This window comes from Oncorhynchus nerka, linkage group LG14, assembly GCF_034236695.1.
Source record: "Oncorhynchus nerka isolate Pitt River linkage group LG14, Oner_Uvic_2.0, whole genome shotgun sequence".
NCBI classification, from domain to species: Eukaryota; Metazoa; Chordata; class Actinopteri; order Salmoniformes; family Salmonidae; genus Oncorhynchus; species Oncorhynchus nerka.
This window is the reverse complement of record NC_088409.1, coordinates 105,067,984-105,084,671: the sequence shown is the minus strand read 5'-3', so window position 1 is coordinate 105,084,671 and position 16,688 is coordinate 105,067,984. Positions and strand designations below refer to the sequence as shown.

Genomic DNA, 16,688 nt, shown 5'->3' with positions numbered 1-16,688 from the left:
CAAGACAACGCAGGAGTTGCTTCGGGACTCTGAATGTCCTTGAGTGGCCTAGCCAGAGCCCAGACTTCAACCTGATCTAACATCTCTAGAGAGACCTGAAAATAGCTGTGCAGTGAAGCTCCCCATCCAACCTGGGAGAAACTCCCCAAATACAGGTGTGGGAGAAACTCCCCAAATACAGGTGTGCCAAGCTTGTAGCGTCCTACCCAAGAAGATTTGAGGCTCTAATTGCAGCCAAAGGTGATTCAATAAAGTACTGCAAAAACGGTCTGAATAATTCTGTGATATTTCTTTTTTTTTTCTTTTTTATATTTGCTTTTAAATATTTGCTAAAATAAAATACAATCGGGGTTTTGCTTTGTCATTATGAGGTATTGTGTGTAGATTGATGAGTAAAATAAACCATTTAATCAATTTTAGAATAAGGCTTTAACGTAACAAAATGTGGAAAAATCAAGGGGTCAGAATACTCTATCAAGTTATATTTACTTAATGTAATAAAGTGTATTTCATTACTGCATTGAGTTATAACTAGCTACTGTATTGAATTATAACTAGCTCCTGTATTAAGTTATAACTAGCTACTGTATTAAGTTATAACTAGCTACTGTATTAAAGTTATAACTAGCTACTGTATGGAGTTATAACTCGCTACTGTATTAAGTTATAACTAGCTACTTTATTGAGTTATAACTAGCTACTGTACTAAGTTATAACTAGCTACTGTATTGAGTTATAACTAGCTACTTTATTGAGTCATCTACTTACTCTTTGGATGTATTCAAAATGTCCACCCTCCTGTTGGAAGTTGAGGGGCTGCTGGTTGAGGAGCCACTGGAAGGCCACTTCCAGAGACGGGTCATGTGACACCTTACAGCTGAGCACCACGCTCTCCCCCACCGTCACCTCCACTTTGCAGGGGCTCAATTCCACACGCATGGCCTCTGGAAGCACAGCAATGCTATATCTTAGCACTGTCATCACAGCAATGCTATATCTTAGCACTGTCATCACAGCAATGCTATATCTTAGCACTGTCATCACAGCAATGCACTGTCATCACAGCAATGCTACATCTTATCACTGTCATCACAACATTGCTACATCTTAGCACTGTCATCACAGCAATGCTACATCTTAGCACTGTCATCACAACATTGCTACATCTTAGCACGGTCATCACAACACCTCTGATGAGGAAACAACACTGCTGCACTGTTAGGTTATAACGCTAACGCTAACATAGACTCAGTCATCTTCACATGCTAATACTGCTGCACTGTTAGGATATAACACTAACCTAGACTAGGTCTCTTCACATGCTAATACTGCTCCACTGTTAGGATATAACACTAACCTAGACTAGGTCTCTTCACATGCTAATACTGCTGCACTGTTAGGATATAACACTAACCTAGACTAGGTCTCTTCACATGCTAATACTTTTTTATTTATTTTTTATTTCACCTTTATTTAACCAGGTAGGCTAGTTGAGAACAAGTTCTCATTTGCAACTGCGACCTGGCCAAGATAAAGCATAGCAGTGTGAACAGACAACACAGAGTTACACATGGAGTAAACAATTAACAAGTCAATAACACAGTAGAAAAAAAAAATGGGCAGTCTATATACAATGTGTGCAAAAGGCATGAGGAGGTAGGCGAATAATACAATTTTGCAGATTAACACTGGGGTGATAAATGATCAGATGGTCATGTACAGGTAGAGATATTGGTGTGCAAAAGAGCAGAAAAGTAAATAAATAAATAAAAAAAAACAGTATAAAAACAGTATGGGAATGAGGTAGGTGAAAATGGGTGGGCTATTTACCAATAGACTATGTACAGCTGCAGCGATCGGTTAGCTGCTCGGATAGCTGATGTTTGAAGTTGGTGAGGGAGATAAAAGTCTCCAACTTCAGCGATTTTGCAGTTCGTTCCAGTCACAGGCAGCAGAGTACTGGAACGAAAGGCGGCCAAATGAGGTGTTGGCTTTAGGGATGATCAGTGAGATACACCTGCTGGAGCGTGTGCTACGGATGGGTGTTGCCATCGTGACCAGTGAACTGAGATAAGGCGGAGCTTTACCTAGCATGAACTTGTAGATGACCTGGAGCCAGTGGGTCTGGCGACGAATATGTAGCGAGGGCCAGCCGACTAGAGCATACAAGTCGCAGTGGTGGGTGGTATAAGGTGCTTTGGTGACAAAACGGATGGCACTATGATAGACTGCATCCAGTTTGCTGAGTAGAGTGTTGGAAGCCATTTTGTAGATGACATCGCCGAAATCGAGGATCGGTAGGATAGTCAGTTTTACTAGGGTAAGCTTGGCGGCGTGAGTGAAGGAGGCTTTGTTGCGGAATAGAAAGCCGACTCTTGATTTGATTTTCGATTGGAGATGTTTGATGTGAGTCTGGAAGGAGAGTTTGCAGTCTAGCCAGACACCTAGGTACTTATAGATGTCCACATATTCAAGGTCGGAACCATCCAGGGTGGTGATGCTAGTCGGGCATGCGGGTGCAGACAGCGATCGGTTGAAAAGCATGCATTTGGTTTTACTCGCGTTTAAGAGCAGTTGGAGGCCACGGAAGGAGTGCTGTATGGCATTGAAGCTCGTTTGGAGGTTAGATAGCACAGTGTCCAATGATGGGCCGAAAGTATATAGAATGGTGTCGTCTGCGTAGAGGTGGATCAGGGAATCGCCCGCAGCAAGAGCAACATCATTGATATATACAGAGAAAAGAGTCGGCCCGAGAATTGAACCCTGTGGCACCCCCATAGAGACTGCCAGAGGACCGGACAGCATGCCCTCCGATTTGACACACTGAACTCTGTCTGCAAAGTAATTGGTGAACCAGGCAAGGCAGTCATCCGAGAAACCGAGGCTATTGAGTCTGCCGATAAGAATATGGTGATTGACAGAGTCGAAAGCCTTGGCGAGGTCGATGAAGACGGCTGCACAGTACTGTCTTTTATCGATGGCGGTTATGATATCTTTTAGTACCTTGAGCGTGGCTGAGGTGCACCCGTGACCGGCTCGGAAACCAGATTGCACAGCGGAGAAGGTACGGTGGGATTCGAGATGGTCAGTGACCTGTTTGTTGACTTGGCTTTCGAAGACCTTAGATAGGCAGGGCAGGATGGATATAGGTCTATAGCAGTTTGGGTCCAGGGTGTCTCCCCCTTTGAAGAGGGGGATGACTGCGGCAGCTTTCAATCCTTGGGGATCTCAGACGATATGAAAGAGAGGTTGAACAGGCTGGTAATAGGGGTTGCGACAATGGCGGCAGATAGTTTCAGAAATAGAGGGTCCAGATTGTCAAGCCCAGCTGATTTGTACGGGTCTAGGTTTTGCAGCTCTTTCAGAACATCTGCTATCTGGATTTGGGTAAAGGAGAACCTGGAGAGGCTTGGGCGAGGAGCTGCGGGGGCGGAGCTGTTGGCCGAGGTTGGAGTAGCCAGGCGGAAGGCATGGCCAGCCGTTGAGAAGTGCTTATTGAAGCTTTCGATAATCGTGGATTTATCGGTGGAGACCGTGTTACCTAGCCTCAGTGCAGTGGGCAGCTGGGAGGAGGTGCTCTTGTTCTCCATGGACTTCACAGTGTCCCAGAACTTTTTGGAGTTGGAGCAACAGGATGCAAACTTCTGCCTGAAGAAGCTGGCCTTAGCTTTCCTGACTGACTGCGTGTATTGGTTCCTGACTTCCCTGAACAGTTGCATATCACGGGGCTATTCGATGCTATTGCAGTCCGCCACAGGATGTTTTTGTGCTGGTCGAGGGCAGTCAGGTCTGGAGTGAACCAAGGGCTGTATCTGTTCTTGGTTCTGCATTTTTGAACGGAGCATGCTTATCTAAAATGGTGAGGAAGTTACTTTTAAAGAATGACCAGGCATCCTCAACTGACGGGATGAGGTCAATGTCCTTCCAGGATACCCGGGCCAGGTCGATTAGAAAGGCCTGCTCACAGAAGTGTTTTAGGGAGCGTTTGACAGTGATGAGGGGTGGTCGTTTGACTGCGGCTCCGTGGCGGATACAGGCAATGAGGCAGTGATCGCTGAGATCCTGGTTGAAGACAGCGGAGGTGTATTTGGAGGGCCAGTTGGTCAGGATGACGTCTATAAGGGTGCCCTTGTTTACAGAGTTAGGGTTGTACCTGGTGGGTTCCTTGATGATTTGAGTGAGATTGAGGGCATCTAGCTTACATTGTAGGACTGCCGGGGTGTTAAGCATATCCCAGTTTAGGTCACCTAACAGAACAAACTCTGAAGCTAGATGGGGGCGATCAATTCACAAATGGTGTCCAGGGCACAGCTGGGAGCTGAGGGTGGCCGGTAGCAGGCGGCAACAGTGAGAGACTTATTTCTGGAGAGGGTAATTTTCAAAATTAGTAGTTCGAACTGTTTGGGTATGGACCTGGAAAGTATGACATTACTTTGCAGGCTATCTCTGCAGTAGACTGCAACTCCGCCCCCTTTGGTAGTTCTATCTTGACGGAAGATGTTATAGTTGGGTATGGAAATCTCTGAATTTTTGGTGGCCTTCCTGAGCCAGGATTCAGACACGGCAAGGACATCAGGGTTAGCAGAGTGTGCTAAAGCAGTGAGTAAAACAAACTTAGGGAGGAGGCTTCTGATGTTGACATGCATAAAACCAAGGCTTTTCGATCACAGAAGTCAACAAATGAGGGTACCTGGGGACATGCAGGGCCTGGGTTTACCTCCACATCACCCGCGGAACAGAGAAGGAGTAGTATGAGGGTGCGGCTAAAGGCTATCAAAACTGGTCGTCTAGAGCGTTGGGGGCAGAGGATAAGAGGAGCAGGTTTCTGGGCATGGTAGAATATATTCAGGGCATAATGCGCAGACAGGGGTATGGTGGGGTGCGGGTACAGCGGAGGTAAGCCCAGGCACTGGGTGATGATGAGACAGGTTGTATCTCTGGACATGCTGGTTGTAATGGGTGAGGTCACCGCATGTGTGGGAGGTGGGACAAAGGAGGTAACAGGGGTATGCAGAGTGGGTCTAGGGGCTCCATTGTGAACTAAAACAATTATAACTAACCTGAGGCATATTGACATCTGAGAGAGACATACAGCGAGGCATACAGTAATCACAGGTGTTGAATTTGGAAAGCTAGCTAAAAACAGTAGGCGAGGCTAATCCGCTAGCACAACAAACAGCAGGTAAAATGGCGTTGACTAGGCAACGGGGCCGACAGGTAAGACAAACAAGCAGAAAGGAGTACCGTGATTAATGGACAGTCCAGCGTGCGTCAGCTATGTAGCCAAGAGATCAGTGTCCAGGGGGCAGCGGTGGATGGGCAGGGGGGCTGGGCTGGCGAGTGTTATCCAGGTTTTTTTTTTTAAACTAACAATGACTAACTAGCTTGTAGCTAGTTAGCTGGTTAGCGTCTGGAGGTTCTTGAGTGTGTCATAAAAATAAAAATAAGAGTAAAAGTAATAGCGATTCCGTATCACATTGGGTGAGGCAGGTTTCCGGAAGGTATAAACAAATTAAAAATCAAAAAGAGATAGAAAGTAAATGGGGTCAGAGAGTGATTGGGACGCGGTGGTTCAGACAAGCTAACAGTTTGTAGGCCCGAGCTAGACAAGGTAGCAGTTAGCGGACCGGAGCTTGACAAGCTAGCCGTTAGCAGGCCGAATTAGCAAGCAGGGAGATAGCGAGGGCTAGAGAGTTAACCTTTGGGGGATGTCGCGATGGGGTGAGTCTGTTTATTCCTCTTCATGCGGTGAGCTGGAGATACAGCGATTCAGAAAGCTCGCGGGCCTTGGCCAGCAGATGGATCTTTGGCGATGTCGCAGCGGAAAAGCCTGTTGAAACCCCCTCGGACGATTATGTCGGCGGACCAGTCGTGATGGATCGGCGGGGCTCCGTGTCGGCAGTAGAGGGTCAGTAGAGGGTCCAGGCCAATTGGCAAATTAGGTATTTTTGGACCTCTTCGGCTAGTCGGGAGATGGGCTTAGCTCGAGGTTAGCTCCAGGCTAACTGGTGCTTGCTCTGGGACAGAGACGTTAGCCAGGAGTAGCCACTCGGATTGCAGCTAGCTATTTACGATGATCCGGTATAAAGGTTCAGAGCTTGCGGTAGGAATCCGGAGATGTGGTAGAGAAAAAGCAGTCTGATATGCTTTGGGTAGATGTCGCGCTGGTGTCCTAGTTAGCGTTGAAGACCGCTAGCAGTGGCTAGCTAGTAGCTAGTTAGCGGCTAGCTTCTGATGAGGGTTCCGATTCTAAAGTATAGAAAAAGCAGATCCGTACCACATTGGGTGATGCGGGTTGCAGGAGAGTATATTCAGCCTGTAGTTGGAAAGTGAGATTAAAATATGTACGAAATATATACAGAGAAAAAAAAACGAGGAAAAACTATATTTACACTATACAGGACGGGACAAGACAAAACACACGTCCGACTGCTACGCCATCTTGGATCATACTGCTGCACTGTTAGGATATAACACTAACCTAGACTCTGTCCTGTTCAAGTGATAACACTGGTTATTGTCAACTCGTCTGACTATTAGTGTCATACCATCTATGGTGTGTCTATGGTTTATAATATAAGACAAAGATATTCAGAGATAACCACTAACTCTAGCCCATTACATTGCCATCTTAGGACCCACCATAGTTGACGCTAGACTGGTCACAGATCTGGATGTGCTGACCTGAGACAATTCTGACTATCGGTGTTATTTTATACTTTTTTAGTCATTTTGCAGAGCTACTTACAGTAGTGAGAGCATACATTTTCATTCTGGTCCCCCAGGGGAATCGCAATGCTCTGCCAGCTGAGCTACATGGGACTATGCCATTTGTAGGCTAGAGTGGCATGGCAACAATAATCCAGAGAAATTGACAAAAGCACGTTTGGCATCTGAAGTGTCATTATCCAAACAAATCCTGAACACTAAACCCTGACGCAGGTCAAGCACTCTACACCTTAGATCTCAGCTGCTGCATTACATTACAGGCACTTTTACGCTGTCAAATAGTGTTCCCTTGTGAAATGATTCTTGAATGTGAAAACCCTTTTGCTTCACGGTCCAGGGAACAGAACGGTCCCCCTCTCTCTCACCTCCGCTCCGCCCCGGCACTCAGGCAAAGGTGGCGGAAACGACATTGGGGAACTGTTTACTGGTGGGTGACCAGCATTAATTTGGCAGAAAAATAAAGCCCCCCTGGGCATCACTTACCTTTTACCCGGAGCATGGCCGTCATCTCAGCCGAACCAAACTGATTCTCAGCTCGACATACATAGTCCCCCTCGTCAGAGCGACTGGAGTTGATGATCCTCAGAGTGTTATTTCGTAATAACATTATCCTGTCAGAGAAAATAAAGCAAAGACAATACAAATCAATACAGGTATGGAAACAAAACAGCTTCATGCAGGTTTAGTAGCTTGTATTATTCATTAAATTATATGAAGTTGCTGGAAGAGGGAAGATCAGCTCAGAAAGTCAAAGAGCAGCGTATGTAGGTATTTTAGAACGTCCCTTTGGGGATATTAAACATTGCATATACTGTATGTTCTATCTAGGTCCGACAAAATGATTGTACTGATTTCAAAGGGCAAGTTGTGCAGATAGATCCCACGGAAAGGTCATGCTCTATGTATGTAGTATATGTATGTACTGTATATGTACTGTATGTATGTACATAAGTACTGTTCATATGTACTGTATGTATGTACGAAAGTACTGTTCATATGTACTGTATGTATGTACGTAAGTACTGTTCATATGTACTGTATGTATGTATATAAGTACTGTTCATATGTACTGTATGTATGTATATAAGTACTGTTCATATGTACTGTATGTATGTGTAACGGATTTGAAACGGCTAGCTTAGTTAGCAGTGGTGCGCGCTAAATAGCGTTTCAATCGGTGACGTCACTTGCTCTGAGACCTTGAAGTAGTGGTTCCCCTTGCTCTGCAAGGGCCGCGGATTTTCTGGAGCGATGGGAAACGATGCTTCGTGGGTGACTGTTGTTAATGTGTGCAGAGGGTCCCTGGTTCGCTGTTACATATACTGTTACATATGGTATTTACTGTACATATGTACTGTGTATATGTACTGTATTTATGACTGTATATGTACTGTATGTGTGTACTGTATGTACTGTATGTGTGTACTGTATGTACACTACCATTTAAAAGTTTGGGGTCACTTAGAAATGTCCTTGATTTTGAAAGAAAATCACATTTCTTTGTCCATTAAAATAACATAGAAGGGATCAGAAATACAGTGTAGACATTGTTAAAACCTGTTTTGATAGGGGGCGGTATTTTCATGTCCGGATGAAAAGCGTGCCCAAAAAAACTGCCTGCTACTCAGTCCCGCTCGCTCCACTTCATTTTTTCAGCTATTGAACACGGTTTATTCAATCTTAAATTTGATCGATTATTTAAGGTATAAATACCTAAAGTTATATTAGGAAAGTTGTTTGAAATGTTTGGACCAAGATTACAGGTAACTTATTAGATAATGTGTAGTCATGTTGGGCGAGTTGGAACCGGTGTTTTTCTGAATTAAACGCCAAATAAATGGACATTTTGGAGAGGGAATTAATCTAACAAAAGGACCCTTTGTGATGTTTATGGGACATATTGGAGTACAGGAGAAGATCTTCAAAGGAAAGGCATGAATTATATTGTTATTTCTAAGTTTTGTGTCACGCCTGGCGGGTTGAAATATAATTGTCATGTGTTTGTTTGATGGGGTGTTATCCTCAGATAATAGCATGGTTTGCCTTCGCCGTAAAGCCTTTTTGAAATCGGGGATGGTGGCTGAAGTTAGGAGGTTAAGGTGTATTATATTGTATTACACTTCTGTATGACAGTTAAATATATCTAATAATTTATTTTGAATTTCGCGGTCTGCAATTTCACCGGATGTTGTGGAAACGTTTTGCTAGGGGAACCCCTAGCCGTAAATTACTATTGTAGCTGAAACCGGCAGATTTTTCATGGAATATCTGCAAAGGCGTACAGAGGCCCGTTATCAGCAACCATCACTCCTGTGTTCCAATGGCACATTGTTTTAGCTGAGTCTATCATTTTAAAAGACTAGTTGATCATTAGAAAACCCTTTTGCAATGAAATAGTACCCACAAAAAACAGTCTCAACATCAACAGTGAAGATGAGAGTCTGGGATGCTGGTGTTATTTTATTTGTATCGTCTGAGATATGGCATTTTCTTTGCAACTCTGCCTAGAACGCAGCAACCCGGAGTCGCCTCTTCACTGTTGACGTTGAGACTGGTGTTTTGCGGGTACTATTTAATGAGGCTGCCAGTTGAGAACTTGTGAGGCGTCTGTTTCTCAAACTAGACACTCTAATGTACTTGTCCTCTTGCTCAGTTGTGCACCGGGGCCTCCCACTCCTCTTTCTATTCTGGTTAGAGACAGTTTGCGCTGTTCTGTGAAGGGAGTAGTACACAGCGTTGTATGAGATCTTCTGTTTTTTGGCAATTTCTCGCATGGAATAGCCTTCATTTCTCAGAACAAGAATTGACTGACAAGTTTCAGAAGAAAGTTTTTTGTTTCTGTCCATTTTGAGCCTGTAATCAAACCCACAAATGCTGATGCTCCAGATACTCAACTAGTCTAAAGAAGGCCAGATTTATTGATTCTTTAATCAGAACAACAATTTTCAGCTGCGCTAAGATATTTGCAAAAGGGTTTTCAAATGATCAATTAGCCTTTTAAAATTATAATCTTGGAATAGCTAACACAATGTGCCATTGGAACACAGGAGTGATGGTTCCTGATAATGGGCCTCTGTACGCCTATGTAGACATTCCATAAAAAATGTTGCCGTTTCCAGCCACAATAGTCATTTACAACATTAACAATGTCTACACTTTTATTCGGATCAATTTGATGTTATTTTAATGGACAAAAATATGCTTTTCTTTAAAAAACAAATCAAAACAAATGTTATTTGTCACATAAACATGGTTAGCAGATGTTAATGCGAGTGTAGCGAAATGCTTGTGCTTTTAGTTTCGACAATATAGTAATCTAACCTAACAATTTCACAACAATTACCTTATACACACACAAGTGTAAAGGAATGAATAAGAATATGTACATAAAAATATATGGATGAGCGATGGCCGAACGGCATAGGCAAGATGCAGTAGATGTCATAGAGTACAGTATAAACATATGAGATGAGTAATGTAGGGTATGTAAACATTATATAAAGTGGCATTGTTTAAAGTGACTAGTGATACATTTATTACATACATTTTTTTATTATTAAGTGGCTAGAGATTTTAGTAAGTATGTTGGCAGCAGCCACTCAATGTTAGTGATGGCTGTTTAACAGTCTGATGGCCTTGAGATAGAAGCTGTTTTTCAGTCTCTCGGTCCCTGCTTTGATGCACCTGTACTGACCTCGCCTTCAGGATGATAGCGGGGTGAACAGGCAGTGGCTCGGGTGGTGTAGGTGTCCTGGAGGGCAGGTAGTTTTCCCCCGGTGATGCGTTGTGCAGACCTCACTACCCTCTGGAGAGACGTACGGTTGTGGGCGGAGCAGTTGCCGTACCAGGCTGTGATACAGTCCGACAGGATGCTCTCGATTGTGCATCTGTAAAAGTTTGTGAGACAAGCCACATTTCTTCAGCCTCCTGAGGTTGAAGAGGTGCTGTTGTGCCTTCTTCACCACGCTGTCTGTGTGGGAGGCCCATGTGTTTGTCCGTGATGTGTACGCCGAGGAACTTAAAACTTTCCACCCTCTCCACTACTGTCCCATTGATGTGGATAGGGGGGTGCTCCCTCTGCTGTTTCCTGAAGTCCACGATCAGCTCCTTAGTTTTGTTAATGTTGAGTGTGAGGATATTTTCCTGACACCACACTCCGAGGGCCCTCACCTGCTCCCTGTAGGCCGTCTCATCGTTGTTGGTAATCAAGCCTACCACTGTAGTGTCGTCCTCAAACTTGATGATTGAGTTGGAGGCGTGCATGGCCACGCAGTCATGGATGAACAGGGAGTACAGGAGGGGGCTGAGCACACACCCTTGTGGGGCCCCAGTGTTGAGGATCAGCGGGGTGGAGATGTTGTTTCCTACTCTCACTACCTGGGGGCGGCCCGTCAGAAAGTTCAGGCCCCTGTTGCACAGGGCGGGGTCAAGACCCAGGGTCTCAAGCTTAATGACGAGTTTGGAGTGTACTATGGTGTCAAGGAAATGTCTAAGTGACCCCAAACTTTTGAACTGTAGTGTATAAGCTACATAAACTGGTTCACTGTGAACCCAGGTGCTTCCTATTTTAGGATAAACTTTTCTGGGTGACCTTCAATACGATGACCTGAAATCAGTTTCTGACGTGATTCTAAGTACCACACCAATAACAACAGCAGACAGAGGGAAATGGATAAACAGCTCAATACATGTTATTTTTCCATCTACCGACCAATCAACAATTTAAATTCCTTAATCAAGGCGATTTACTGATAACATTAAATAAGTCTAATCTCCAATAAGATTACAACACTGAAGTTATGGGTTGCGATAAGGTCTAAGCTAATAGGGAACATGCGTTGACTGGAAATTCAGCCACTTTCATTCCAGCCTCAGAGGAATATGCATTAGACTGAACAGTGTTAAAACAATGTCCCTAATGGTGACCTATTCCCTGTATAGTGTACTACTTTTGTAAAATAAAAGTAGTTTACTATATTGGAAATAAGGTGCCATTTGGGACAGGAACTCACACAGTTATATTGTTTTAAATGACCAAACAGCTGCTAATTGTGTTGTAATAAAGCAACAACACATGGAGCGTGTACATTTTCAAGTAGGCTACCCTTCATGGGGTGTCAATGTATATGATATGAAGCATGGTGTATTTAAAGGGAACAAGGCACCACTTTCAACCAATGTACCACATTTGATTACCTGCGTGGTGTACATGTACCATTGATTACCTGTGTAGTGTACATGTGCCATTGATTACATGTGTAGTGTACATGTACCATTGATTACATGTGTAGTGTACATGTGCCATTGATTATCTGTGTAGTGTACATGTGTAGTGTACATGTACCCTGGATTACCTGTGTAGTGTACATGTACCCTGGATTACCTGTGTAGTGTACATGTGTAGTGTACATGTACCATTGATTACCTGTGTAGTGTACCTGTACCATTGATTACATGTGTAGTGTACATGTACCATTGATTACCTGTGTAGTGTACATGTACCCTGGATTACCTGTGTAGTGTACCTGTACCATTGATTACATGTGTAGTGTACATGTACCCTGGATTACCTGTGTAGTGTACATGTACCATTGATTACATGTGTAGTGTACATGTACCCTGGATTACCTGTGTAGTGTACATGTACCATTGATTACATGTGTAGTGTACATGTACCATTGATTACCTGTTTAGTGTACATGTACCATTGATTACCTGTTTAGTGTACATGTACCCTGGATTACCTGTGTAGTGTACATGTGTAGTGTACATGTACCATTGATTACACCTGTACACCTGTTTAGTGTACATGTACCCCTGATTACCTGTGTAGTGTACATGTACCATTGATTACCTGTGTAGTGTACATGTACCATTGATGACCTGTTTAGTGTACATGAACCATCGTTTACCTGTTTAGTGTACATGTACCCTGGATTACCTGTGTAGTGTACATGTGTAGTGTACATGTACCATTGATTACACCTGTACACCTGTTTAGTGTACATGTACCACTGATTACCTGTGTAGTGTACATGTACCACTGATTACCTGTGTAGTGTACATGTGTAGTGTACATGTACCATTGATTATCTGTGTAGTGTACATGTACCATTGATTACCTGTTTAGTGTACATGTACCATTGATTACCTGTTTAGTGTACATGTGTAGTGTACATGTACCATTGATTATCTGTGTAGTGTACATGTGTAGTGTACCTGTACCATTGATTACCTGTGTAGTGTACATGTGTAGTGTACCTGTACCATTGATTACCTGTGTAGTGTACCTGTACCATTGATTACCTGTGTAGTGTACATGTACCATTGATTATCTGTGTATTTTACATGTGCCATTGATTACCGGTGTAGTTTTTGTATTAATTAGGGATCCTCATTAGTTTCAGAAGAAAGGTCTTTGTTTCTGACCATTTTGAGCCTGTAATTGAACCCACAAATGCTGATGCTCCAGATACTCAACTAGTCTAAAAAGGCCAGTTTTATTGCTTCTTTAATCAGAACAGTTTTCAGCTGTGCTAACAGAATTGCAAAAAGGGTTTTCTAAAGATAAATTTGTCTCTAAAATGATAAACACAACCTGCCATTGGAACACAGGAGTGATGGTTAATGATAATGGGCCTCTGTTCGCCTATTTAGATATTTCATTAAAAACACAGCCGTTTCCAGCTACAATAGTCATTTACAACATTAACAATGTCTAAACTGTATTTCTGATCATTTTGATGTTATTTTAATGAACAAAAATGTTTTCCTTTCAAAACCATATATACAGTGGGGCAAAAAATTATTTAGTCAGCCACTATAATTTGCAAATAAATTCATTAAAAATCCTACAATGTGATTTTCTGTATTTTTTCTCTCATTTTGTCTGTCATAGTTGAAGTGTACCTATGATGAAAATGACAGGCCTCTCTCATCTTTTTAAGTGGGAGAACTTGCACAATTGGTGGCTGACTAAATACTTTTTTGCCCCACTGTATATATATAGAGAGAGAGAGAGGAGAGGAGAAATAAAAGGCTCATTACAGTGGAGAGGATCTGACAGTCATCCAACTCAGTGGAGGTTGGTGTAGAGAGCAGATGGCTTTAGGCTGTGGACCTACTGACAGACCAGGACCTGGTGTAGAGAGCAGATGGCTCTAAGCTGGATCTACTGACAGACCAGGACCTGGTGTAGAGAGCAGATGGCTCTAGGCTGGATCTACTGACAGACCAGGACCTGGTGTAGAGAGCAGATGGCTTTAGACTGTGGATCTACTGACAGACCAGGACCTGGTGTAGAGAGCAGATGGCTTTAGGCTGTGGACCTACTGACAGACCAGGACCTGGTGTAGAGAGCAGATGGCTTTAGGCTGTGGACCTACTGACAGACCAGGACCTGGTGTAGAGAGCAGATGGCTTTAGGCTGTGGACCTACTGACAGACCAGGACCTGGTGTAGAGAGCAGATGGCTTTAGGCTGTGGACCTACTGACAGACCAGGACCTGGTGTAGAGAGTAGATGGCTTTAGGCTGTTGACCTACTGACAGACCAGGACCTGGTGTAGAGAGCAGATGGCTTTAGACTGTGGACCTACTGACAGACCAGGACCTGGTGTAGAGAGCAGATGGCTTTAGACTGTGGATCTACTGACAGACCAGGACCTGGTGTAGAGAGCAGATGGCTTTAGACTGTGGACCTACTGACAGACCAGGACCTGGTGTAGAGAGCAGATGGCTTTAGGCTGTGGACCTACTGACAGACCAGGACCTGGTGTAGAGAGCAGATGGCTTTAGACTGTGGACCTACTGACAGACCAGGACCTGGTGTAGAGAGCAGATGGCTTTAGACTGTGGACCTACTGACAGACCAGGACCTGGTGTAGAGAGCAGATGGCTTTAGGCTGTGGACCTACTGACAGACCAGGACCTGGTGTAGAGAGCAGATGGCTTTAGACTGTGGACCTACTGACAGACCAGGACCTGGTGTAGAGAGCAGATGGCTTTAGACTGTGGACCTACTGACAGACCAGGACCTGGTGTAGAGAGCAGATGGCTTTAGGCTGTGGACCTACTGACAGGCCAGGACCTGGTGTAGAGAGCAGATGGCTTTAGACTGTTGATCTCTCCTATGAACATGGCTTATTGGCTACAGTCTCTGTTCTCCTTTCAGTGACTGACAGACCGACCGACACATAAGTCCTTTCCAAACTTCCTTTTATGTATGCAGATTTTCAATCCCATTATATTTGAGCTTGGACCTCAGGAATATAGATGAATATTTACAAAGTCATAATTTTTTATAAAAAATGATTTTTTTCAAATCCAAAAAACAAACAGATATTATCTGAATGACATTGGCTGGGAGAAAGGGGAGAGAGAGAGAGAGAGGTCTCTTGGCTCCTCTCTAAGTTGCCTTGCAGGCAGGCAGGGAACTCATCAAGGCAAAACAGAATCTTCATAAGGAGACTGAAGCTTGGAGACATTCTTCAAATTAGGGAAAGAGAGCACACATCCACCAAGGATGGAAGAGGCAGGAAGGAAGACCACATGCTAGTTGGGTATACAGCACTATGCAAATGAAACCAACCTGACAGAGAGAAAATAAATGGCTATGTGATAGAATAACTTGTTTGGTTGTTTTATCATCTCATAATAACAATAAGACAATGGGGATTTTATTAGGTCTGATTTAAGAACAAGGTTTTCTAAGAATGAAATAAATAAAAATGGTATTCAAATACTAATGTGTTTGATAATGTTTATAAAACACTAAATAATTATGTGTTTGATAATGTTTATAAAACACTAAATAATTATGCCCATTCTTCTGTCTGTTTGACAATTGAGTCTGTCTGTCTGTCTGTCTATCTGAAACTAACAGTGACTTTCCATTAAGGAGACAACAACGCAGAACATTAGCGGAAATCCATGTTAATTACAAACATTCATTAAGTCAGCACAGCTGTCAATGTCTGATAAACGCGAACGGATGTAGCAGCTTCGATTCCACTCCTCTACCCCTACACCCCTGCTCTGCCAGAATGTAACTTCTCGCCCTCCCTGCCTCCACAGAGGTCTTTCTTGCCAATCGTTAGACAGACAATCTTCTGAAAGACATGGAGACGCATCAGTCTTCTGTTTATCTCAGTTCAGCTGAAGGAGGATCATCTCTCAAGGCGGTAATGAGAAGCATTATGGACATTTACCTTCGGTATCAGAGATGTATGTTCAGTAGGCTGCAACAGATTTCCCTCTGAAAATAGAATTAGCATAATACAAAAATCCCCATCAGAATCCATCTGTTTAAATTCAGATTTGTTTTATTGGCTGTGTCTCAATCCACGGCCAGATAACATGTTGTCCTTTCGAATATATGGTGGAAGGTGACAGAGTTACAGGGGTGTTTGTTAGACCAGGAGACATCCCGAAAATCGTTTTTCTCGCAAAAACGTCTGTAGCGTCCAAACAGTTTGGGCTACAAACTAGTATGATCCCACTATGGAAAGTTGAGACTCCTTAGGGCTAAGCCTCTTGTTCCGCCTGACTGACGTGCCCAAAGTAAACTGCCTGATGCTCAGGCCCTGAAGCCAGGATATGCATATAATTGGTACCAGTTTCACCGGAAGCTGTCTCGCTAGTGGGATGCCTAGCCGTAAAAGGTTTTAAGGTGTTAAAAACCTACTTCCTTTTTTTGTGACCAACTTTTTATCTAGTTTGTCAATTCTTCAGAAGGGGGTTTACATGTACAGGTAAAACATGAGCTTTCCAGGAGTTGTTTATATATATATATATATATATATATTACAGAGAGGAATCCTTTCGGGAGACCAGATAATCTGTTTGCAAATTACATAATTGGATGGTTCGACAGCTGGGTTTCCCATGGAACTCATAGCCAGCATAGTTTACCATGGAACTCATAGCCAGCATAGTTTACCATGGAACTCATAGTCAGCA

At 43.4% G+C, this 16,688-nt stretch overlaps 1 protein-coding gene across 1 annotated transcript in view; it reads right to left on the bottom strand.

Annotated features, from left to right (window-relative positions):
- Positions 1–16,688, bottom strand: part of LOC115115930 (contactin-5) — a gene marked incomplete at its 5' end in the record, with an annotated part of 417,179 nt that overhangs the window by 119,518 nt on the left and 280,973 nt on the right. The window contains 2 exons of the mRNA XM_065000650.1: positions 769–944; positions 7,213–7,340. Coding sequence (XP_064856722.1) covers positions 769–944; positions 7,213–7,340 — 304 coding nt within the window. The remainder of the gene's footprint in view (positions 1–768; positions 945–7,212; positions 7,341–16,688) is intronic.